Raw genomic sequence first — 24,832 nt, forward strand, 5'->3', positions numbered from 1 at the left:
GAGGCACCGTCCCTGGACATGGCCCTGAGCGGACATAAGTACATATGTAGTGGTGGAATTGGTCATGTTAGGTTAACGGTTGGAATCTTTGCTCTCTAGGATCTTTTCCAACCTAAATGATTCTATGAATCTACACAGGTTAAATGGACAAGAAATCATTTACTATTCACTGTACAATGGTCTTCACTACAGCAGCCTGCCCTCAGGATTTAACGGCTATGAAGAGGCTTTTGCACACCCAGGGCTCCTGTTAGGGGAGGGACAAGGTTCCCCTGACCTGGATATAATGGGGCCCTGTCACAGCCAGAAACTCAGTGCCCTGAAGACCCACAGAGGCTTGACAAAAAATCATTGCTCCACACAGGTTCCCTCAATGCTCTATCAGGCAGGTCTCCAAACAGAAGAAATGGACCCAATCAACCTTACATCAGGCAAGGGACAACAGGAGAAAATGCTGCTCAGCCTTTGAAAAACATTCACAGAGCTTTCCCAGAAGGAACATCTCTACAAAGACCCCAGTCTCCATACAGGCATTCAGGTGCTCTCTTTATTTCACTTTTGCACACAACAATATCCTGGTTTACACTGGTACAGTTGATAACTGCAGCACAACACAGTGCGAGGGCTTCCAAGCATTCCGTGCCAGTTAAACTATCCATTATTATAGAGGGGTGAGAGTCCTTCTTCGAGGCATCCACAAGACAATGGTCAAATACAGTTCAGAGAGTAGCAGGAGAAAGGGTAAAACCAAAAATACAAATGCTGTAACACAAATCCAGAAAAACAGACCAGGTCTACTTCCAGCAGACAGCAGTGAAACTGGTGAAAGCTCTGAAAGGAATGTCCTGTAGAAGCATATAAGGACCTCAGCTTTGCCATTCCATCGATACCAAAACCACTATGATACATAGTTCCAAGGCAATCCCAAGGAGGCAGCCCACCCACACTTCTCTTATGGGTCAAAGGAAGATCTCGTACACTTTACTACTGAAGATGAGACAGCACTACTCAGACGCTCAACATGTCACTCTTGCCTGCTGTGCTGAAATTCTGTGCACCACAATGCGTGCATGGGAGCGCCCTCCTGCTTCCCTTTGCAGTCTTTATGCAGCTACGCAGTCACACAATGGCTGGACAGAAAGACAGAGACACCAGAAGGCAAAACACAGATTCCATGCATCTCGGAGAGAGAGGCATCCAGAACCCAGAGCAGAAACAGCTCCGTGCACGCATCAACTTGTAACACAATACTCACATATTTCTTGCTTTTCTGACCCAGAATGAGGGCTACATGCATTTCAGTAAGGACCTTTCCATTGCGTTACAGCACAGAAAGAGATTGATGACCTTGGCCTACAGTGGTAGCAGTGGAATGAAGCCCAATCTGAAAGCATCTAAGAAACGCCTGTAATAGAGCTGAAATATTTTATCATCATAATTAAGGAGACTTTAGCTTCTTTGAGTTTTTTCTGTCTTTTGGAGGAGGGACACCTTTTCTCCTGATATCAGTAACTACAGGGTGGGAAAAATGATGCCAACTGTAAAGGCAGATTAACTCTAGGGAAACCATTGCCACAGGTTATAGCCCGGAGCATGTCCTGTCATAAGGCCTGAAGCCTCTGCCTGTGCTGACTCCATGCTAGTTAAAGGAAAGACTATTGAACTGTCCTGCAGAGAGCATCCCTGCGTTCTCTGGTAGCACATCCTCAGTGGTGAGAGGACCATGGGGAAAATCCTGTTCACCATCAGTGTCCCCGCCCAGGGCACAGTGCTGTGGTGGCAGGCTGGGCAGGATGGGCTTCAGGAACTTGAACTCGCTGTTGCCTGAGCCAGTTGTGAGGTTGATCTCATAGCAATAGGGATGGGGCAGGGTTCCTGCAGAGGCTGCATCAGCCAGGCTGCTCGGAAAGTTGCTGGCAGCATAAAGCACATGCCCATCCTTCAGCTCCTTTCTCTTGCACGCTTTGCAAGTGATGAATGCTGCCATGGGTGCGAGGAAGAGCAGTGAGACAAAGACCAGGGAAATGATTAAATAGACTGTCAGAGAGTCTTCTTCATCCTCCATTTCCGGGCTGCTGTGTGGTAGTCGCACATCTGAGAGGTCATTGAGCAGAAGTGCACTCAGTGCTGCTGTGGCCGACAGCGGTGGTCGCCCATTGTCTCGCACCAGGATGATGAGCTTCTGCTTCACAGTGTCTCTCTCAGTCACTGGCCTCCTCAGACGCACTTCCCCACTTTGGGCACCCACCACAAACAGACCGGGGTCGGTGGCCTTCAGCAGGTGGTACGAGAGCCATGAGTTCTGCCCAGAGTCGGCATCAACAGCCACCACTTTGGTGACCAGATACTCCGCTTCAGCCGACATGGGCACCAGCTCGCTGGATGCTGGGCTGCTGTCCTGGGCTGGATGCAGCACCAGTGGGGCATTGTCATTCTCATCCACCACAACAAGGCGAACAGTGACGTTGGCATTGAGAGGAGGAGATCCTGCATCAGAGGCAATCACCAAGACCTCAACCTGCTTCAGCTCCTCGTAGTCCAGAGGTCGCAGCACAAACACATGCCCATTCTCAGAGTTCACAGAAATGCAGGAACAGGGAGGCTGCCCTGTGGGGTGAGCTGGTGCCAGGGAATAGGTCACCTTGGCATTGGGGCCTATGTCAGCATCTGAGGCATACACGGTTCCAACAAGAACAGTGGGGACATTGTTCTCACGCACGTACATGGTGTATGATGTCTGGTTGAAGACAGGTGCATTGTCGTTGACATCAGAGATGTCCACTGTGAAGGTCTGGGTGGTGGTGAGAGGAGGTGAACCTGCATCTGATGCTGTGACAGTTACAATGTACCGTGCCATTTCCTCCCGGTCCAGTGTGGTCACAGTCACCAGCTCATAGTAATTCTTATAGGCTGGCCGCAGGGAGAATGACAGCTGGTCCTCAAGGGCACAGGTGACCTTCCCATTGGCTCCAGCATCACGGTCCCTGACAGTGAAGAAGGCAACCACTGTCCCAGGTGACACGTTCTCAGGGAGGGGGCTGCTGAAGGAACTCACCACCAGCTCTGGTGCATTGTCATTCACATCCAGAACTTCAACCAACACCTTGCAGATAGCGGAGAGGCCTCCCCCATCCGTGGCTTGCACACTGACCTCGTATGACTCTGCTGTCTCAAAATCAAGAGGCTTTGTCAGTTTAATTTCACCATTCTTGTGGTCAATCTCAAATGCCAAGTGTCTCTGACCAACCTCTTCAATAAACTGGTAGGAGATGTCGCCATTAAGTCCTGTATCCAGATCCGATGCCACGACACTGAGAACTACTGTGCTCTCAGGGGCATTTTCCAAAATCTGGCCAATGTAGCGGTCCTGTGTGAAGACTGGAGCATTGTCATTTACATCAAGAATGACAATGCGGATTTGGGTGGTCCCACTCCGTGGTGGAGAGCCCCCGTCCACAGCAATGAGACTGAAATCCACTTCAGCCTGCTCTTCTCTGTCTAAAGGCTTTTCCAAAACAAGTTCCACATATTTGTCCCCACCAGCACGACTCCCAAAGGAGACACTAAAGTACTCGTTCTCGGGAGAGATGCTGTAACCCTGGATACTGTTGCTACCAATATCCAGGTCCCGAGCCCCCGCCAGAGGAAAACGCGAGCCGGGGTTGCTGGTCTCAGGGATCCTAAGCGTGATCTGCTCGTCCGGGAAGCGGGGCGAGTGGTCGTTGACGTCCCGCACGGCCACCTCGATGCGGAAGAACTGCAGCGGGTCGGCCAGCAGCAGCTCCAAGGGCAGCGTGCAGGCGGGCGCCTGGGCGCACAGCTCCTCCCGGTCGAGCCTCTCGGCCACGACGAGGCGGCCGGTGGCGCGGTCCAAGCGCAAGCGCTGCCGGCCGTCCTCCGAGGCCAGGCGGGCGCGGCGAGCCGAGAGCTGCGCCGGGGCCAGCCCCGCGTCCTCGGCCACGTCGGCTACGAGCGAGCCGCTCGGCGCCTCCTCGGCTACGGAGTAGCGCAGGGGCTGGGAGCGAGCGTGCGGCAGCGAGAGGAGAGCAGAGAGACAAAGCACTTGCCTTGCGATCGCCATGGCGGGGCGGCGGGCGGGCTCCGGCGGGCGGCTCGGGCGCGCGGTCCTCGGCGGCGAGCGGCGCCCGGCAGCGGCGAGGGCGGCGGCGAGGGCGGCGGCGAGGGCGGGCGGGCTCCCTGGGGCCGAGTGCGGCTGGCGGCCCGGCAGCGGCTGGCCCGGGGCCCCGCTCGCCGCCGCTCGCCGCCGCCCGGCTGCGCTGCGCTGGGCAGGGCCGGGCCGGGCTCGGGCGCCTCCCCGCCCGCAGCCGCTCGGCGCCGCCTTGGCCGGGAGCTCCCCCCTGCGGGCCGCGGCGGGACTGCGCCTCCCGCCACCGCCACCGCCACCGCGCTTCCCTCTCGCCGAGACACACGCTCCGCGCTCCGCTCGCCGCACCCGGCGGCCTTGCAAGGGCTCCAGAGGGCTTTGTGCTCAGCGACCGGGCGGAGCTCCTGCCCCGGGGGGAGGAGGCGGCGCCGCAGGGCTGGGAGATAAAAGGCAGCGAAGCACACAGGGAGGTCACTAATTAGAGCCCCGGATGCGCAAACGCTAACGGTCCGGAGCTAACGGAGACAGCAGCAAAGCCCAGGGATCTAAGGACACGCAGCGATGGGACATTAAAGGCACCATTCAAATGTCACCTGCAAGAGGTTCAAGCCCCAAATTTGTAAAGCAGTTCCGTGGGGGAAGTTTATCCTATATTGATGGAGAGGTGGAGGGTGTGGGGAGCGCGGCCAGGCAGTGAGAGATGATAGGCAGGAAAACACACAGCGAAGTTACTAATTAGAGCCCCAGATACACAAACACCGACCAGCAGGAGCTAACGGAGTCAGCAGCAAAGCCCAGGGATCTAAGGACATGCAGCGATGGGACATTAAAGTCACCATTCAAGTTTCAACTGCAAGATGTTCTTCCTGAAACTTTGTAAACGCGAATGGGCCCAAAGAGATCATCCCACATTATCAGAAAGTGACTCAGTAGAAAGATTAAAGTGTTTACGAGCCCTTTGACAGGGAGTCTAGGAATAGGCAAAGCCTGTTGTGGGGTGAATAAAAACAGATCATTTTCATTCAAGGGAGGACACAAGAGAGTACTTGGAGATGCAGTTGTGGGGAAATGGAGGTAGAAGAGGAGAGCGAGAGGTCTAAGGACATTCAGCGATGGGACATTAAAGGCACCACCTTGAAGACGTTCAAACAAAATCTTTGTAAACTAGAAGGTGATATAATCATTGCATTGGATGAACAAAAAGGGTCTCATAGGAAAGAGCAACTTGCTACAAGAATCGATCGAGTTTGTTCCCTCCGATTCCAAACAGGGAGACCGCTCGACGGCGCTTTGAGCAGCATCTCTCGGTCCTCTGCTTCCCACAGAAAATCGCCCTCCACCTTGCTTCGCCTTCTGAGAATGTCCTGCTTCTAAGTCGCTTTGATTTTCCCTGCATCAAATCTACTGCAAAATGCACGGGTTGATTCTCGGAATTCTGCTTGGACTAGTGATCCTCCACAAACCCGAGGGAGTTGCAAGGGTTTTTTTATTGCGTTCATTTACATCAGGCATTTGATTGTTTAAATGTGCGACAGATAGGAAATATCACATACACTTCATAGCTCATTATCGATTAAGTAAGGGAGAAGAAAACAGAAAGCTACTTTACGCCCTGTCCTCTACAGTGCCTCAAGCTGAGTGTAAAAGCCTGTTTCACTGCAAAAAAACAAACAGCACTTTCAATTCTCTATTACTTTATACTCAACAATCCGGAAATGTTATCTTGCACTTTACCTTATAAAAGAAAACGAATACGTTGCTCAAAGCCCACGCTTTACAGTTTGAGGAATCAGTGAACTCCTGCTCAAATGTGCGGAGTGCCGCTGTCAATCGTTTCTAATTAAATCGGTTTTAACGGAGTGCAGAGAATGGAGACATGATTACAGAACGCTATCAAAACAAAAATAAACTCAGAAAAGGTGATGTAGGAAAAAGCTATCTTGAAGATACGCTTCCAGGTTTCAAGATTTCCCTTAACATTTAGAAGGAAGAAGGCTCTCACAGTCACGCACGGAGTCTCGGATTTATCAACATGCAACACAGTCCTCGTCCTCCGTCTATGTCACAATTACACAATACTTATATGAAGAAAACAATGCTGAAGAGGAGAATGGGTTTGCTCTCTCACAGAGAAACCTTGTTCTTCCCTGGTCCTTTTTTCGGTGTTTTCCTTGTGAGGACGCTGGCCAGGGACGACAGACACTCTCGCCTTTCCCCTCGTTTACTGAGTGGGGAGCCAAGGGTTTGGATCAGAATTGCCATGGAGCTCCTTCCCCCTGTCTGCAGTGCAAGCTGCTTCGACACGTCTGCGAGCCGTGTCTGCGGAGATGGGAGCTCTGTCCTGCAAGAACGGAGAGCGCGGGTTGTAATTTGGGCGTTGGAGGGAGGCAAAAGCGAGGGACTGAAAGGACCCGTCGGTCACTGCTGTACGGAGAACGCTACTGTTCTCTTTCCAGAGACAGAGGAGGTGGAACCAGGAGGTCGAGACGTTAGTCCCCTCTCTTCCTTAACCTCGATGGTTTTGAGAACCAGGTCGAGGTGCAGCTGCCCTCCTCCTTTGCGCTGATACACTTGATCTAAGAGAAACCCTCAGAATTGGATGCCCAAGACCCCAATAAGTCAGTACTTGGGGAGCAGCTGAGCCTTAACGGATCCTCCTGGGACGCCCCCACCAGCGGCTCTCAGACCCTCTCCGCCCTCTCCTCCCGACCCTGGGACTCCTCCACCCCCAGAGCCACAACACCGAGACTCCCCACGTGAGCGACACCCCGAGCCCCCCGCGCTGCTCCCTCCCCGCCCCCCGCCTCGCCCCGGCCCGGGCAGGTCCCTCACCTCTGCAGCCCGGTCGCCGTCGTCGCCGAGGTTGGCCGCCTCCGTGGAGCAGAGCGAGCTCCGCTGCTCGGCCGGGCCGGGGGGCAGCCCGGCGGGGAAGCAGGGCAGGAGGGGCCCGAGGAAGCGCAAGTCGCCGTCGAGGCTGCCGGCGGCGAAGCAGACGTCGTAGACGGAGCTGCGGGGCAGGGAGCCCGCGCTGCTCGGCGGGGCGGACTGCGGGAAGGCGGGCAAGCTCTCGGCCGCGCTGCGCCGGGCCCGCCGCACCTTGGCCGCCACGGCGGCCCCCGCCGTGGCCAGGAAGAGGGCGGACACGCAGGCCAGGCAGACGGTGAGGGAGAGGGTGAGCGGCCCCTCGGGCTCGGCGGCCGGCGCCTCCTCGGCGCCCCGCAGATGGGCGTCGGAGAAGCCGCCGACCAGGGCGATGCCGAGGGTGGCGGTGGCGGAGCGCGGCGGCCGCCCGCGGTCTCGCACCAGCACGACGAGCCTGTGCCGGGGCGCGTCCCGCTCCGCCACGGCCCGCGCCGTGCGCACCTCGCCGCTGTGCGGCCCCACGCGGAACAGCCCCGGCTCCGTCGCCTTCCACAGCTCGTACGACAGCCACGCGTTCTGCCCCGCGTCCGCGTCCACCGCCACCACCTTGGCCACCAGGTACCCGGCCTCGGCCGAGCGCGGCACCAGCTCGCCCGCCGCCGCGCCGCTGCTCTCGGCGGGCGGGTGCAGCACCACGGGCGCGTTGTCGTTCTCGTCGCGCACCACCACGCGCAGCACCGCCTGGGCGCTCAGCGGCGGCGAGCCGCCGTCGGCAGCGCGCACCGCCACCTCCAAGGCGCGCACCTGCTCGTAGTCCAGCGGCCGCAGCAGGAAAACGGCGCCGCTCTCGGCGTTCACCGACACCGCGGGCTGCTCCGCGCCCTCCTGCCGCACCAGCGCGTATCTCACGCGCCCGTTCGCTCCCGCGTCGGCGTCCGTGGCGCTCACGCTGCCGATGCGGACCATGGGGCCCTCGTTCTCCGACACCGACGCCGTGTAAACCGCCTGCGTGAACTCGGGCGCGTTGTCGTTCACGTCCGACACCTGCACCCGCAGGCTCGCCCGGGAGCTCAGCCGCCTCCTGCCCCGGTCCGCGGCTCTCACCGTCACGTTATACTCTGCCGCCCGCTCCCTGTCCAGCGCCGCCGTCGTCCTCAGCTCGTAATACTCATCCCCGCCGCCCGTCAGCATGAAGGGCGAGTCCCCGTCGATGAAGCACTCCGTCCTGCCGTTGTCGCGGGAGTCGCGGTCCCGCACGCTCAACAGGGCCACCACGGTGCGGGGCGGCGCGTCCTCGGGAATGGAGACCGACTGGGAGGTGAGCGTTATCTCCGGGGCGTTGTCGTTCACGTCCAGCACCTCCACCCGCACTTTGCAATGCGCAGACAGACCCCCGCCGTCGGTGGCTCTCACCGCCAACTCGTGCTGCTCCGCTTCCTCGAAGTCGACGTTTCCCGCCACCCGGATCTCCCCGGTGTCAGGGTTCAGCTGGAAGAGCTGCCGGGACCTCTCTGACGTTTGGATGAAGCTGTATCGCACTTTCCCGTTGGACCCTTCGTCGGGATCCGCGGCCGCGACTCTGACCACCAACTGCCCCGGGAGACTGTTCTCGGCCAGTTGCACCTCGTAGACCTCCCGACTGAAGACCGGGATGTTGTCATTGGCATCCAGCACCAAGATCCGCACCTGAGCCGTTCCTGACCTGGGCGGGGATCCCCCATCGGTGGCGGTGAGGACTAAATTGTGTTGCGGCTGCTCTTCCCGGTCCAGGTGCCGTTCTAAGACCAGTTCCAAGTATTTAATTTCATCTTTCTCTTTTTGGAGAGCGAGGGAGAAATATGAAGTTGTCCCGAGACTGTAGTTCTGCAAACCGTTGCTGCCCACGTCCCTGTCCCTGGCGCTTTGCAGGAGGAAACGGAACCCAGGTGGTGTCGTTTCCAGAATCTCTAAAACCACCTCCTTCTCCGGGAAGGCGGGGGAGTTGTCGTTCACGTCAAGAACTTCTACCTCCCCTCGGATCAGCTCCAAGGGATTTTCAAAGACTATCTTAAAGAAGACGGTGCAGGTATCGCTCTGCAGACACATCTCCTCTCGGTCCAGAGACTCCTTTGCCGTCAGCACTCCCGTGTTTCGATTGAGGTGGAAAAGCCGCTCGTTCCCCTCGGACACAACGCGCGCCTTGCGAGCCGCCAGCTGGCTCGGAGAAAGCCCCAGGTCCTCTGCAATATTGCCCACAAACGACTCCCTCTCCATCTCCTCCGCCAGGGAATAGCGGAGGGGTTCGGCCCCGCTCTGACACACGCAAACGCACACAAGGAACAAGATCACTCGCCTCTGCCGCTCTCCGCTCCGTCTCCCACTCGCTCGCACTCGCCACAAAAGCCATTCCCCGTCCTCCGTCGTTCCCAGCATCGTCCAGCGGCGTCCGAGGCGGATTTGGTCAGCAATCCCGGGCTGAGGGGCCTGAAAGCCCCCGAGCTCCCCGACTCCGTGTGCCGCCGCCCTTCCCGAGCGGCTCCCGCGGCTCTTTCTCTCCGCCGCTGCCTGCAAAGCCGGGGCGGGCACAGGAACCCGCCGGTTCGCGGCCAACACCCCCACCCAGCGTCGCACGGGGGAATATTTCCTCTGCTGCTCAGCCGCGGCAGAGCCGCCAGCCCGGCCTTTGCTGCTGGAGGCTGCGCTCCCCGTGCCCAGCCGGAGCCAAAAGGCGCAGTGGGAACGCTCTCTCTTTGCTAGGAAGCAGCTCCCTCCCCGCAGACAGAGCGCGGCTCTGGGCAGCACTGCCCGGCTCCTAAACGCCAGCTCCTCATCCGCAGCTCGGGGGTTTCCTCTGAGTGGACAGTGCAAGATCCTCCACTTCCACGGGACACTTTGAGGGCTTGTTCTTCCTCTTCTCCACTTGTTCATCAGCACAGGACCCTTAGCGAGTCGGGCGGGTCCGAGAAGACCCGCTATGGAATAGGAGAGCTGGTGCCAGAGGGGAAAGGTTCCCTAAAAAATGCTTCTCCATCACCTTCGCTCTACACCACTCGAGAATGACGCTGCTGCTCTAGGAGATCAAACCCGAAGTCCTGCACTTGGGGAAGGATTCACGGACACAGCGATTAACATAAAATGCAAGGAATCCAAGAGGAGAGGTCACAAATTAAACCCCCAGTTACACAAACAATAACGGTCAGAAGGGGAGGGAGAAGACATTGTCCTTGATCTGTGATGATTATAGTGGATAATAGTGGTTCAGGAGTGGATAATAGTGGTTCAGGAGTGGATCTGGGAGGCACCACCATGGGGAAACCGAGGGGAGGTGGGAGAGCAAGGGGTCCATTATATCTTTGCCACTCGCTTGCCTATCGTGATGACCAAATTGGCCCCTGAGTATCCCCTCCGCATATCACAACATAACCACAGAACAAAGACACAGAGGTGATCCTCAAAGAAGTATTAAGAAGATGTGTGAATAGAAATCATTGTATGTTGTATTTGGATAGCTTATAGATGTAGTAACTACATGTTTTGTGTGTTGGAAATGGCCAGATGTATGATTTCGGAGTTCTTTGGGTCCGTATATTTTGGTGAGGGTTGCCCCACAGCAGGGCTGGAGCAACCCACCATGTCCCTTACTAGAGGCGCCACTGATAAAAGGTGAAGAAGATAAGGAGCTGGATCGAGGGATACCCTAGATGTTACCCCTACAGAATGGACTACATGAGAATGAGAGGAGTGGGTCATAACCAGAGCTCCCTCTCAGCCTGTCTGAGATTCTGCACCAATGTTGACATCATATGAACTCTGATGCATCTGCAAAATTTCACTCACAGCAACTTTGTGGAAGCCAAACAGGGAACTCCTCGTGGATTTCAAGGGGAGAAATATATTGTGTCAACCCTGGAAGCAAGGTCAAGCTTTCTAGAAAGACTGCAAAATCAGTGCCCTACACCTGCTGGTGTTGCAGAGCCATTTGGACAATGCCCTTCATAATATTCTTTGATGTCTGACCTGTCCTGAAGTGCTCAGGCAGTTGGACTAAGAAGATTCAGGTAGAATCCTCCCAACTAAAATACTCCATTCCATTCCATTCCATTCCACCTCAACATGGTACTGTTGGCATATTTCCAAGGAAATCCCAAGGACACAGCTTCCACACAGCCATCTAAATGGCTAAGGAAAGTCTAGTGTGCTTTACTGTTTTCCCCTACAGAAGATGAGACACATGCTGGTCCAGCCGCTCTCACAGGGGAGGGGCCCACCGACCTCACACAAGTCCTACCCACCACATTGCTTCCTGAACGGTACCTCTGATGAGCACCTCAGGAAAGTCCGGCACTGTGTTGAGGCCCTCCAATACAGGAGACAACATTTCCCCTCTCACATGGTAAAAACCATAATAAATCGTCTGGTTAGGAACTGCATCAGACACCTGGATGCTCGAGATCAAATGATCCCAGAAGCAGCTGAGTTAGACCAAGAGGTGCTGGTTCCTCGGGGTCTCAGTGAGACTGAGAGAGACACAGACACTGTCTCAGATGTCAATCACACCTTCTTCATTGTCGCTCATGCTATCAGAGATCTCCAGAGATAATGCTCTGTCCCTGTAGATGAGGAGAACCCTGGGCAGACACTTCAGGCAGGGCTCCAGCCATGCACAGCAGCCATGCAGACCCCCATCAAAGAAAAGAAAGATTGACCCCGTTTCAGTCATTCAAGCCATTTTAAGACTTCCATGCAAGAAAGTGATTCTACTCCTCACTTTGGTTGTCACACTAAAAGAAGTTTGGAGGTAGAGCTCTTGTTCACATGTGGCTTTCTCTCTAGCAGCAAGCGGGTGCTGCCTGCAGGTTCCATGGTTCCAGTGAGCTGGCTGAGTTTCTGCTGCTGACCGGGGATTTTGGAGCACAACACAGCACAGCAAAGGCCTGTGCCTTTCCACATTAATTGGATAGTAGATCACTCAGTTCTCCATGTACAGTGGTCTTCTGCTCAGAATCACTTCATCAGACCAGGCTCAGGACTTATCTTCTTACGGGGGCCTTGCAGAAGGCACAGCTCCAGTCCTCTGCATTTCCTGACAGCAAAGCCTCTTCCTGGCTACAGTTTTCACCCACCAAATGCCCACCTCCTGATGACGCAAAAGGAAGATGTCTGTTGTCTTTGTGATATCCACACCTCAAAACATTTAGCATCAAAACATTTGGTGTTGAAAAAACAAACAGTTGACATCCACAGACGGAGCTGTCAGAAGAGGTGGAGATTTCACTCCTCAACCTTACTGATTTGCAGGGCCTTTGCACACCCAACACCACTGTTCGAGGAGGGACCAGGTCCCCTGACCTGGATCTAACTTAGCCCTGTTACAGCCAGAAGCTCAGTGCTCGGATGAGCCACAGAGGCCTGACAACAAATCCCTGTTCCCACAACTTTCCTGAATGCTCTACCAAATGTGTCTCCAAACTGAAGAAATGCCCCTGCTCAACCTTAATTCGGCCAAGGGAGAAATAGAAGGAAAAAGGTTTTTGAAAAATAGAAAACAAAGACTGCTGTCTCCAAACAAGGCATTCACGTGTTCTCTTTATTTCACTTTTACACACAAAGCCATTCCAGATTACAACAGTACAGTTCATAACTGCAGCCCAACACTGTGGGAGGGTTTCCAAACACTCTCTGCCAGTCAAACATTTTCTTACTATACATGAGGTTACAGTCCTTCTTAAGAGGAATTGGCAAGACAATGCTCAAACACAGTTCACAAAGTAGAAAGGGCCAAATGGACAAAGCAAATGCTCTAACACGAACATAGAAAATCATAGTGGGACAGCTTTCCACTACCATCAAGAAGCCTCTCTACTGAGAACAACAATGACAAGAGTAAACCCAATGGCCTGTTTCCAAGTTCATCTCCATGCTACCTTCAGACAAAGTCCTTTGAAGCAATTCCTGGTGTTTCCTCACTCTCCACACAAAGACAACAAACATGTTTTCACAACTCTACACTTACAGCCAATGAACATGCAACGCCACTGTGCCAAAAGCCAAGCAAGAGGGGCAGAAGTCCATCTGGGCCCTACAGGGAACTTGTGGAGTTCAAGTGAAGAAATAAATTCTATCATCTCTGGAAGCAAGATCAGACGTTGCAGGAAGATTGCAGACCTGTGGCTTGTGTATGCAGGGAGAACACATCATAGACCAAAGCTCAGTTAGAGGCAAAACTGGCCAGTGCTGTGTCAGACACCAAGATAGACTTTTTCAATATGTTTATAGTAGAACGTGGTCTAAGAAAATTTGGACTGATGCTTGTTGAAGATGGTCACCTAACCCTGGGCTGCTCAGTCTACTGAGGTGGAGGACCATGAGAGTGGGAACAGTGACTTTTCCTTCATGGATGTTGAAATTGTCAGAGATCAGCTGTATCAGCTGAATATTCTCAGGTGCATTTGGCCTGATGGGGGCCCTCAAAGAGTAATGAAGGAGCTTGCAAATGTTACAGCAGGACCCTTCTAGATCATCTAATGAAGCTGGCCAGAGGTATTCCAGCTGTCCAACAAGGACAATATTGTTTAACATTTTGTCAGCCCTGAAGTGCTCAGGCAGTTGGACTTGGCAGATGATCCTTGTAGATCCCTTCCAACTAAAGTATTCTACTCTATTCTACTCCATTCCATCCTCTTCCATCTCAACACCATTACTGCTGATATATTTCCAAGGAAATCCCAATTTAATCCCTTTAAATGCTGAGAACGATGAGTAGAATCGCTCCAGGAAGGACTGCAGCCACGCAGATCTTGGTCATAGAAAAGAAAGAGTCCCACCTGCTTCAGTCATTCAAGCCCTTTTAGGACATTCCTGCAAATAAACAATTCTATTCCTTTTTACTTGTGCCATAGTAAATGATGTTCACACACAGCCTTCTTGCTCTTAGGTGACTTTCTCAACAGCAGCAGCAAGCTGGTGCTGCCAGCAGGCTCTGCAGTTACAGTGAGTTGAGTTAATCCTTCTGCAAAGGATTTTGGAACACTGAAAGGACTGTCAAGCATTGGCACAGGCTGCCCAGGGAAGTGGCTGAGGCAACGTCCCTGGACATGGCCCTGGGTGGATATAGGGACATACATAGTGGCTAGGTGTTAGGTTAACGGTTAGGCTCATGGTGCTCAAGGATCTTTTTCAACCTAAATGATTCTATGAATTTACACAGGTTAAATGGACAATAAATCACTTACTATTCACTGTACAATGGTCTTCACTACAGCAGCCTGCCCTCAGGACTAAACGGTTTTCTCAGGCCCTTGGCAGAAGGGATGGCTGTAGTCCTCCAATTTCCCTCTTCCTGGTAGCAGTTTTCATCACCAAATACCCACATCCTGACACTTTCCCAAATACTGCCCCAAAGGAACAACTATGCTCTTTTTGTGCCACCCATCTTCGGAAACTTCTACATCTTTAGTGCCACAAACAATTTGTCCTCCAACACCTCACCAGTGCCATCCCCAGACAGAGCAGTCAGGACAGTTGGGAATGTCACTCACAAAGGTCATGGCTATGCAGAGCCCTTTGCACACCCAGGGCTTCTGTTGGGGAGGGACATGGTTCCCCTGACCTGGATCTAATGGGACCCTGTCACAGCCAGAAGCTCAGTGCCCTGAAGACCCAAAGAGGCTTGACAACAAATCATTGCTCCACACAGGTTCCCTCAATGCTCTCTCAGGCATGTCTCCAAACAGAAGAAATGGACCCAATCAACCTTACATCAGCCAAGGGACAACAGGAGAAATCGCTGCTCAGCCTTTGAAAAACATTCACAGACCTTTCCCAGAAGGAACATCTCTACAAAGACCCCAGTCTCCATACAGGCATTCAGGTGTTCTCTTTATTTCACTTTTGCACACAACAATATCCTGGTTTACAATGGTACAGTTTATAACTGCAGCACAACAGAGTGGGAGGGTTTCCAGTCATTCCGTGCCAGTTCAACTATCCATTATTATAAAGGAGTGACAGTCCTTCCTCAGAGGAATTGGAAAGACAGTGGTCAAACACAGTTCAGAGAGTAGGAGAAAGGGCAAAACCAAAAATACAAATGCTATAACAGGAACCCACAAAATCAGATCAGGTCTACTTTAAAGGACAGCAAAGAAGCTGGTGAAAGGTCCAAAAGGAATGTCCTGTAGAAGCATATAAGGACTTTAGCTTTGCCATTCCGTTCCATACCAACAAGGCCATGCTACATATTTCCAAGGCAATCTCAAGGAGGCAGCCCACCCACATCCCCCATAAGGGTCAAAGGAATATCTTGTACCCCTTACTGTTCTTCACTACACAAGATGAGACAGCATTACTCAGAGGCTCAACAGGTCAGTCTTGCCTGCTGAGCTGGAATGCTGTGCACCACAATGCGTACATGGGAGCGTCCTCCTGCTTCCCTGGGCAGCCTTTGTGCAGCATGTGCAGTCACACAATGGCTGGACAGAAAGACACATGGAGTACATGCATCTCAGAGACAGAGGCATTACCTTCTAACACAATACTCACAAATTTCTTGCATTTCTGACCCAGAATGAGGGCTACACACATATCAGCAAGGACCTTGCTACTGAATTACAGCACAAAATAAGAGATCCATGCCCCTGGCCAATAGCAAGTGATATAAGAATTACGGTGGTAGCAATGGAACGAAGCCCACTCTGAAAGCATTTGAGAAATGCCTGTAATAGAGCTGAAATATATTATCATCATACTTAAGGAGACTCTAGTTTCTTTTGGTCTTTTCTTCTGGTGTTTTGGAGGAAGAGACAACTTTTCTTCTAATATCGGCAAATTTAGAGGGGGAAAAAGATGCCAAAAGTAAAGTCAGATGAACTCTAGGGAAAACATTGCCACAGGTTATACCCTGGAGCATTTCCTGTCACAAGGCCCAAGCCTCTGGCTGTGCTGACTCCGTCCTAGTTAAAGGAAAGACTATTGAACTCTTCCCCAGAGAGCATCCCTGCGTTCTCTGGTGCCACATCCTCAGCAGTGAGAGGGCCTTGGGGAAAAACCTGTTCCTCATCAGTGTCCCCGCCCAGGGCACAGTGCTGTGGTGGCAGGCTGGGCAGGATGGGCTTCAGGAACTTGAACTCACTGTTGCCTGAACCTGTTGTGAGGCTGATCTCATAGCAATAGGGATGGGGCAGGGTCCCTGCAGAGGCTGCATCAGCCAGGCTGCTCGGAAAGTTGCTGGCAGCATAAAGCACATGTCCATCCTTCAGCTCCTTTCTCTTGCACACCTTGCAAGTGATGAATGCTGCCATGGATGTGAGGAAGAGCAGTGAGACAAAGACCAGGGAAATGATTAAATAGGTTGTCAAGGAGTCACTGTCGTCCACTATGTCTGGGCTGCCGTGTGGTAGCCGCACATCTGAGAAGTCATTGAGCAGAAGTGCACTCAGTGCTGCTGTGGCCGACAGCGGTGGTCGCCCATTGTCTCGCACCAGGATGATGAGCTTCTGCTTCACGGTGTCTCTCTCCGTCACTGGCCTCCTCAGATGCACCTCCCCACTTTGGGCACCCACCACAAACAGACCGGGGTCACTGGCCTTCAGCAGGTGGTACGAGAGCCATGAGTTCTGCCCTGAGTCAGCATCAATAGCCACCACTTTGGTGACCAGGTACCCTGCCTCAGCCGACATGGGCACCAGCTCGCTGGATGCTGGGCTGCTGTCCTGGGCTGGATGCAGCACCAGTGGCGCATTGTCATTCTCATCCACCACAACAAGGTGGACAGTGACGTTGGCACTGAGGGGAGGAGATCCTGCATCAGAGGCAATCACCAGGACCTCAGTCTGCTTCAGCTGCTCATAGTCCAGAGGTCGCAGCACAAACACGTGCCCATTCTCAGAGTTCACAGAGATGCAGGAACAGGGAGGCTGCCCTATGGGGTGAACTGGTGCCAGGGAATAGGTCACCTTGGCATTGGGGCCTATGTCAGCATCTGAGGCATACACGGTTCCAACAAGAACAGTGGGGACATTGTTCTCACGCACGTACATGGTGTATGATGTCTGGTTGAAGACAGGTGCATTGTCGTTGACATCAGAGATGTCCACCGTGAAGGTCTGGGTGGTGGTGAGAGGAGGTGTCCCTGCGTCTGCTGCTGTGACAGTTACAATGTACCGTGCCATTTCCTCCCGGTCCAGTGTGGTCACAGTCACCAGCTCATAGTAATTCTTATAGGCTGGCCGCAGGGAGAATGACAACTGGTCCTCAAGGGCACAGGTGACCTTCCCGTTGGCTCCAGCATCACGGTCCCTGACAGTGAAGAAGGCAACCACTGTCCCAGTTGGCACGTTCTCAGGGAGGGGGCTGCTGAAGGAACTCACCACCAGCTCTGGTGCATTGTCATTCACATCCAGCACCTCCACCAACACCTTGGACACTGCTGAAAGGCCTCCACCATCTGTCGCTCGCACTCTGAGCTCATGTTTCTCAGCTTCTTCAAAGTCCAGAGGCTTTGTCAGTTTAATTTCACCACTCATGGGGTCTATCACAAATGCTGATTCACGCTGTCCCACCTCTTGGCTGAAGTGGTAGAAGATGTCCCCATTAGTACCCAGATCCAGATCAGTTGCCATCACCCTCAGAACCACGGTGCCCTCGGGGGCATCTTCCAAAATCTGACCGACATAGAGCTTCTGTGTAAAGACGGGAGCATTGTCATTTACATCTAGAATGATAATGTGGATTTGAGTTGTCCCGCTCCTTGGTGGAGAGCCCCCGTCCACAGCAATGAGGCTGAAACTCATCTCCGCCTGCTCCTCTCTGTCTAGAGGCTTTTCCAAAACCAGTTCCACATGCTTATCTTCCTCACTCTGACTCCCAAATAAGACCCTAAAATGCTCGGTCTCGGGAGAGATGCTGTAAGACTGGACGCTGTTGCTACCTATATCCAGGTCCTCAGCAACCTCCAGAGGAAAACGCGAGCCGGGGTCGGTCCTCTCTGGGATTTTAAGCGTGATCTGCTCGTCCGGGAAGCGGGGCGAGTGGTCGTTGACGTCCCGCACGGCCACCTCGATGCGGAAGAACTGCAGCGGGTCGGCCAGCAGCAGCTCCAAGGGCAGCGTGCAGGCGGGCGCCTGGGCGCACAGCTCCTCCCGGTCGAGCCTCTCGGCCACGACGAGGCGGCCGGTGGCGCGGTCCAAGCGCAAGCGCTGCCGGCCGTCCTCCGAGGCCAGGCGGGCGCGGCGAGCCGAGAGCTGCGCCGGGGCCAGCCCCGCGTCCTCGGCCACGTCGGCTACGAGCGAGCCGCTCGGCGCCTCCTCGGCTACGGAGTAGCGCAGGGGCTGGGAGCGAGCGTGCGGCAGCGAGAGGAGAGCAGAGAGACAAAGCACTTGCCTTGCGATCGCCATGGCGGGGCGGCGGGCGGGCTCCGGCGGGCGGCTCGGGCGCGCGGTCCTCGGCGGCGAGCGGCGCCCGGCAGCGGCGAGGGCGGCGGCGAGGGCGGCGGCGAGGGCGGGCGGGCTCCCTGGGGCCGAGTGCGGCTGGCGGCCCGGCAGCGGCTGGCCCGGGGCCCCGCTCGCCACCGCTCGCCGCCGCCCGGCTGCGCTGCGCTGGGCAGGGCCGGGCCGGGCTCGGGCGCCTCCCCGCCCGCAGCCGCTCGGCGCCGCCTTGGCCGGGAGCTCCCCCCTGCGGGCCGCGGCGGGACTGCGCCTCCCGCCACCGCCACCGCCACCGCGCTTCCCTCTCGCCGAGACACACGCTCCGCGCTCCGCTCGCCGCACCCGGCGGCCTTGCAAGGGCTCCAGAGGGCTTTGTGCTCAGCGACCGGGCTGAGCTCCTGCCCCGGGGGGAGGAGGCGGCGCCGCAGGGCTGGGAGATAAAAGGCAGCGAAGCGCACAGGGAGGTCACTAGTTAGAGCCCCTGATACACAAACGCTAACGGTCCGGAGCTAACGGAGACAGCAGGAAAGCCCAGGGATCTAAGGACACGCAGCGATGGGACATTAAAGGCACCATTCAAGTGTCACCTGCAAGAGGTCCAAGCCCCAAAATTGTAAAGCAGTTCCGTGGGGGAAGTTTATCCTACTTTGACGAAGAGGTGGAGGGTGTGGGGAGCGCGGCCAGGCAGTGAGAGATGATAGGCAGGAAAACACACAGCGAGGTCACTAATTAGAGCCCCAGATACACAAACACCGACCAGCAGGAGCTAACGGAGACAGCAGCAAAGCCCAGGGATCTAAGGACACGCAGCGATGGGACATTAAATGCCCCATTCAAGTGTAAATCTCAAGAGGTTCAATCGGAAACTTTGTAAACGAGAAGGGGAGGGGGAAGAGTTTATCCTGCTTTCTCAGAAGGTGTCTCACAGAAAAGGGCAAACGGATTACGACGAGTTTGACGGGGTTTCTAGGACCATGCAAAGCTTATTAAGGGATGATTAGAGGCAGGATTAGATTCGGTAAAAGGGAAAGGTCAAGAGTTCACCTGGAGGAAGAACCGTGGGAAAAAGGGGAAGAAATCGACAGGTCCGGAGTGACTCTGGGCAGCGTGAGCCTGGATTCGTGCCGAGACCAGATTAAAACTCCAGGCTCAGGCTCCCATCGCCGTCCATGGGGATGGATTTCTATCGCGACTACTTCCGCAATGATTCCAGCAAACGCACATGCAATGCACGCAAGATGCACACCGCTGCCTCCAAGAGCAGTCTGCTTCTTTTGGTATAAAAAACAACATAGAGTTTGCATGTTCCGAGTATTCTGTGCAACGCTTCCTTCATTCAAACAAGCCGGTATTACAGCTAGGGAGGTAGTCCTTCTTAAGAGGAAAAGCCAAAACAATACTTAAACACAGTTCACAGAGTAGAAGGAGAGAGGGACAAAAAGGAGAAGGTAGGTACTACAAGACAAACCCAGACAATCAGATCATGACAGGTTTCCACTCCCATCAAGAAGCCCCTCGATTCAGGAACAGCAATGATAAGACCAAAGTGAACAACAACCCTTTTCCAAGCTCATCTCAATTCCACCTTCAGATTAAGTCCTTCGAAGCAACTCCTGGAGTTTCCTCACACTCCACCCAAACATACTGAACATGTTTCCACAGCTCTCTACACTTACCATCTACGAGCAGGCAATGCCAGTGGGTCAAAAGTCAAGCAAGAGCAGCAGAGGACCAGCTGGGCCCAACAGGGAACTCCTCGTGGAGCTCAAGCAGAGAAATAGATTGTGTCATCTCTGGAAGCAAGGTCAGGTTTTGCATGAAGATTGTAGAGCTTTGGTTCATGTATACAGGGAGAAGACAGCTATGGGCAAAGCTCAATGCTTCTCTTGCCTTGCTCTTCCTAGTACTGAAAGAACTTGGGCTGCCTGATCCACTAAGTCAGAGGACTATGAGGGCATGAACAGTGACTTTCCCTCGGTGTACACTGAAATTGTAAAGGACCAGGAATGTTTACAATTCCATGGGGCCTAATGGGATTCATCCCAGAGTACCGAGTGAACGAGCGGACGCTATGGCAGGACTGCTCTTGATCATCTACAAAAAGACTTGGGAGTCTTGGGAGGACCCTGCTGACTGGAAACTGTCTAGTGGAATTACAGCTGACAAGAGGACCGTTAGAACAGACCCCGGAAATTACAGTTCTGTGAGTCTAACCTCAGTGCCTGGAAAACTCAAAGAGAAGTTCATAATGGGTAATATTGAAATGCATTTAAAGAATAATGTGAATACTGGATTGAGTCAGATTGTGCTCAAAAAAGCAAGGTCCTCTTCAAATTAATTAGATATCCTTCTATGGCAGTTCACTCACTTCATGGACAAAGGGAAGGTTGTGAATGTAGTATTTCTGGGTTTTAGCATTTGGTACCGTTCCTCACAGCAACCTTCTGGACACTTTGTCCAATTGTGAGACGAAGAACTGGCTGAGGGCTCTAAGGGTGGCTCATGAGGCTGCCCAGGGAGGTGGCTGAGTCACCATCCCTGGACATAGCACTTAAGTGTTGTGGTGGACTTAGCAGTGCTATGGTAACTGTTGTACTTAATGTTGTCAAGGCTCTTTTCCAACCTAAATGATTCCTCTAGTGTGCAATAGCCTTTGATAAACAGGCTCAGTACTTAGCTCTGATCAGGGACCTTTTGGGGAAGGGACAGCTGCATCTGCCTGCATTGCCGGAGAGCAAAGTCTCTCCCTGGTGCCAGTATTTGCTCAACGAATGCCCTCCTCAACACACTCACATAAATTCTTGCCCAAAGAACAAGTATCCTCTCTTTGTGCCATCCATCCTCTGAAACTCCTACACCTTTAATTTCACAAATACTTTGTACTCAAACACCTCACAGATGCCATCCCCAGATGGAGCAGTCAGGAGAGTTGGAAAGGACACCCCAAACGTTACAGCTTTGCAGAGGCCATTGCACACCCAGGGCCCCTGTTAGGGGAACAAACTGATTCTCCTGACCTAGATCGAGCAGAGCCCTGTTGAAGCCAGAAGCTCAGTGTTCTGAAGACACGCTGAAGCCTGCCAACAAATCCCTGCACCCGACATGTTCCTTGAAGGCTCTATAGGCCATGTCTCCAAACAGAAGAAATGTTCCCAACCAACCATATTTTAGCCAAGGGACAACGGGAGAAAAGAAACCAGCTTTTGGAAAGCATTCACAGACCTTTCCCAGAAGGAACATCTCTACAAAGACTGCTGTCTCCACACAAGGCATTCGTGTGTTCTCTTTATTTCACTGTTCAACGCAGGGGTATCCCAGTTTACAACAGCAGAGTTTATAACTGCAGCACAGCACAGCAAGAGGGTTTCCACATATTTCATGTCACACTGGCTTCGTTTAAACAATCCATTATTAGACATGGGGTGACAGTCCTTCTTCCGAGGAATAGGCAAGACAATGTTCAAACACAGTTCACAGAGTAGAAGGAGACGCAGGAGTAGAACATCCCATTATCCCATTTGCTGATGACAGCAAACTGGGAAGTGCTGTTGACTCTTCTGAGGCAAAGGAGGCCTTGCAGAAGGATCTAGATACATGGGAACATGGGACAGTCATCAATGGCACAAAATGTAACAGGTTTAAATGCCAGATTCTGCACCTGGGACTTAGTAAATCCAGGCATGTGGATTCTGGGAAAGGAGTGGATGGAGGGCAGCCCTGAGGAAAGGGATCTGGTGGGCAGCAGTTCAATTGGAATCAGCAGTGCCCTGGCAGCCAAGATGCCTTGGGAGGGCATCAAACACACCATAACCAGCCAGTCATATTACCCTGCTCTATTCAGCATTGATACAGCCTCGCCTTGAATCCTGTGTCCAGTTCTCCACCTAAGAAGGACATTAACATACTGGAATGCATCCAGAGGGGAGCTACAAGGTTGGTGACAGGGCTGGAAGAAATGTCCATTGAGGAGTAGCTAAAGACTTGTGTCTTCCTAGTTTGGAGAAAAGGATGCTCATCTCTTCTTCCACATATCCAGTGACATGACATGTGGGAATCGATCAAGGCAGCATCAGGGGAGGTTCAGGCTTGACATGAGGAAGCATTTCTTAACACAGGAGGTGGTCAAACCCCAGAAAAGGGTTCCTGTAGAGATGGTCTATGCCCCATACCTGGCAGTGTTCAACAGGCATTTGGACAGTGCCCTTCATTATACTCTTGACTGTCTGGTTAGCCCTGAAGTGGTCAGGGAGTTGGATCAGATGATCTTTGTAGGTCCCTTCCAATTAAAATATTGTATGGTATCCTGTCCTGTCCTATCCCATCCCATCCCATCCCATCCCCATTATTACTGATATATTTCAAATAAACTCCAAAGGACACAGCTCTACTCACACAAGAAAGATACCATGCATTTTACTGCTAAAGAACATGAAATTTTGTTACTCAAAAGATCAGTGATTCCTGCCTGTTGAGCTGGAATGCTGTGCACAACAACAGCTGCATGTGAGCACCTCCCTGCTTCCCTGGGCAGACTTTGTGCATCATATGCACTCACACAATGACTAGAAGGGGAGACAGAGTGACCAGAAGCAAAAACACACACAGAGCCCTCACATCTCATGGACAGAGGCACCCAGACCTCAGAGAAGAAACATACCCAAGCATGCATCACTTTAAAACACAGGACTCACAACCTCATTACTTTTCTGACCCAGAAAGGGGGCTATGTGCATTTCAGCAAGGATGTGATTTGTCTGCACAACATGTTCATCACATTACAGCACAGATTAAGAGGTCCACAGCCTTGCCCAACATCAAGGGAGATAATAACTAGGCTGGAGCACTGGAAATAAACCATTTCTTGAAGCATCTCAGAAGCAGTTGTAGCAAAACTGAAATGTTGTTACCTGACTGAGAGAGCATTTTATGACTTTCATTTGTATTTAGGAGAGGGAGACAAACTTCCTTCTGAGTTAGAAGGTCTCCCACAGACCTCTTAGTGAGCTGCAGCAAATGCACACGCAATGCTCAGGAGATGCCCACAGCTGCCTCCAAGAGCAGCCTGTCTCTCACAGGATAAAAAATGGAGGAGAAAACAACACACTGCATGCACTTCCCGAGTATTCTGAGTCACATCGCATTCATTAAAACAAACCTCTAGTGTAATTGCGGTGACAGTCTTTCTTAAGAGGAAAACCAAATCAGGACACATTTTCACTCCCAACAAGAAGACTCTCAATTCAACAACAGCAATGATGAGACCAAACTCAGCCAAGGGACAACAGGAGAAACAGTTTTCCCACCTTTGCAAAAAACATTCACAGAGCTTTCCCAGAATGAATGCCTCGACAAGGACTGTGTTCTCTTTATTTCACTGTTACACACAAGGCTGTCCCAGTTTACAAAGGTACAGTTCATAACTGCAGCACAACACACTGGGAGGACTTTTCCATGCCAGCCAAACAATCAGTTAATACAGATGGTGTAACAGTCCTTCTTCAGAGGAAGAGACAAGATAGTGGTCAAATACAGTCCATAAAGCAGAAGGAGAAAGGGCAAAAAGGAGAAAGCAAATGCTCCAACACAAGCCCAGAAAATCAGACCGAGGCAGCCTTCCACTCTCATGAAGAAGCATCTCACTTAAGGAATAATAATGACAAAAGTAGAACCTAAATTCAACGGCTCTCAGAAGCAACCTCTTGAGTTTCAATGCACTCCACCCAATGACAATGAGCAAGTTTTCACAACTCGCTACACTTACAGTCTATGAGCAGGCAATGGCAATATGTTAAAAGTGGGGCAGAAGTCCATCTGTGCCCAATAGGGAATTACTCGGGGTCCTCTGGGGGAAAAATATAAATTGTGTCATCTCTGGAAGGCTCTCAGACTTTGGAGGAAGATTGCAGAGTTGATGCCTCACACTTATCCATGCTTCAGAGCCATTTGGACAATGCCCTTCATAATATGCTTTAACGTTTGGACAGTCCTGAAGTGGTCGGGCACTTGGACTAAAATGATCCTAGTAGATACCTTCACATTAACATATTCTGTTCAATGATATTCTATTCCAGTCACAGAATATCTGGATGGGCAGACACAGTAATCAGAAGGCAAATCATACAGAGCCCACACATCTCAGAGATAGAGACATCCAGAACCCAGAGAAGATACACCCCCAGACATGCATCACGTTGTCACACAGCACTCTCAACTTCCTAGGTTTTCAGACCTGAATGAGGGCTACCTGCATTTCAGCATGGATGTGATAATGCTGCCCGAAATTCACCTTGCACAGAATAAGAGATCCCCAGCATTGCCCAACAGCAAGGGAGACAAGACATAGGCCGGGAGCACTGGAATTACCATCTCTTCTCAAAGCGGTAATGCGGTTAGGAATAGCTGTAACAGAGCTGAAACTTTGTTACCTGTCTGAGGGAGCCTTTAGTTCATTTCGCTTGGTTTT

General features: G+C 52.7%; 3 protein-coding genes across 3 annotated transcripts; all 3 read right to left on the reverse strand.

The window, feature by feature from the left end:
* Positions 1-1,639: 1,639 nt before the first annotated feature.
* On the reverse strand, positions 1,640-4,081 carry LOC138727253 (protocadherin beta-15-like). The gene has a single exon (XM_069869545.1). It carries the CDS (start codon positions 4,079-4,081, stop codon positions 1,640-1,642), a length of 2,442 nt encoding a protein of 813 aa, XP_069725646.1.
* A 2,442-nt stretch (positions 4,082-6,523) lies between these two features.
* LOC138727254 (protocadherin beta-16-like) lies at positions 6,524-11,324 on the reverse strand. The gene is made up of 3 exons (XM_069869546.1): positions 11,261-11,324; positions 6,862-9,918; positions 6,524-6,681 (listed from the first exon to the last, which is right to left on the reverse strand). Exons 1-3 carry the CDS (start codon positions 11,322-11,324, stop codon positions 6,524-6,526), a joined length of 3,279 nt encoding a protein of 1,092 aa, XP_069725647.1.
* Positions 11,325-15,512: 4,188 nt separating this feature from the next.
* Positions 15,513-18,339, reverse strand: LOC138727255 (protocadherin beta-15-like). The gene has a single exon (XM_069869547.1). It carries the CDS (start codon positions 18,337-18,339, stop codon positions 15,898-15,900), a length of 2,442 nt encoding a protein of 813 aa, XP_069725648.1. The 3' UTR covers positions 15,513-15,897.
* Positions 18,340-24,832: the final 6,493 nt, after the last annotated feature.

The sequence above is a fragment of the Phaenicophaeus curvirostris genome, chromosome 15, assembly GCF_032191515.1.
Source record: "Phaenicophaeus curvirostris isolate KB17595 chromosome 15, BPBGC_Pcur_1.0, whole genome shotgun sequence".
Lineage (NCBI taxonomy): Eukaryota > Metazoa > Chordata > Aves > Cuculiformes > Cuculidae > Phaenicophaeus > Phaenicophaeus curvirostris.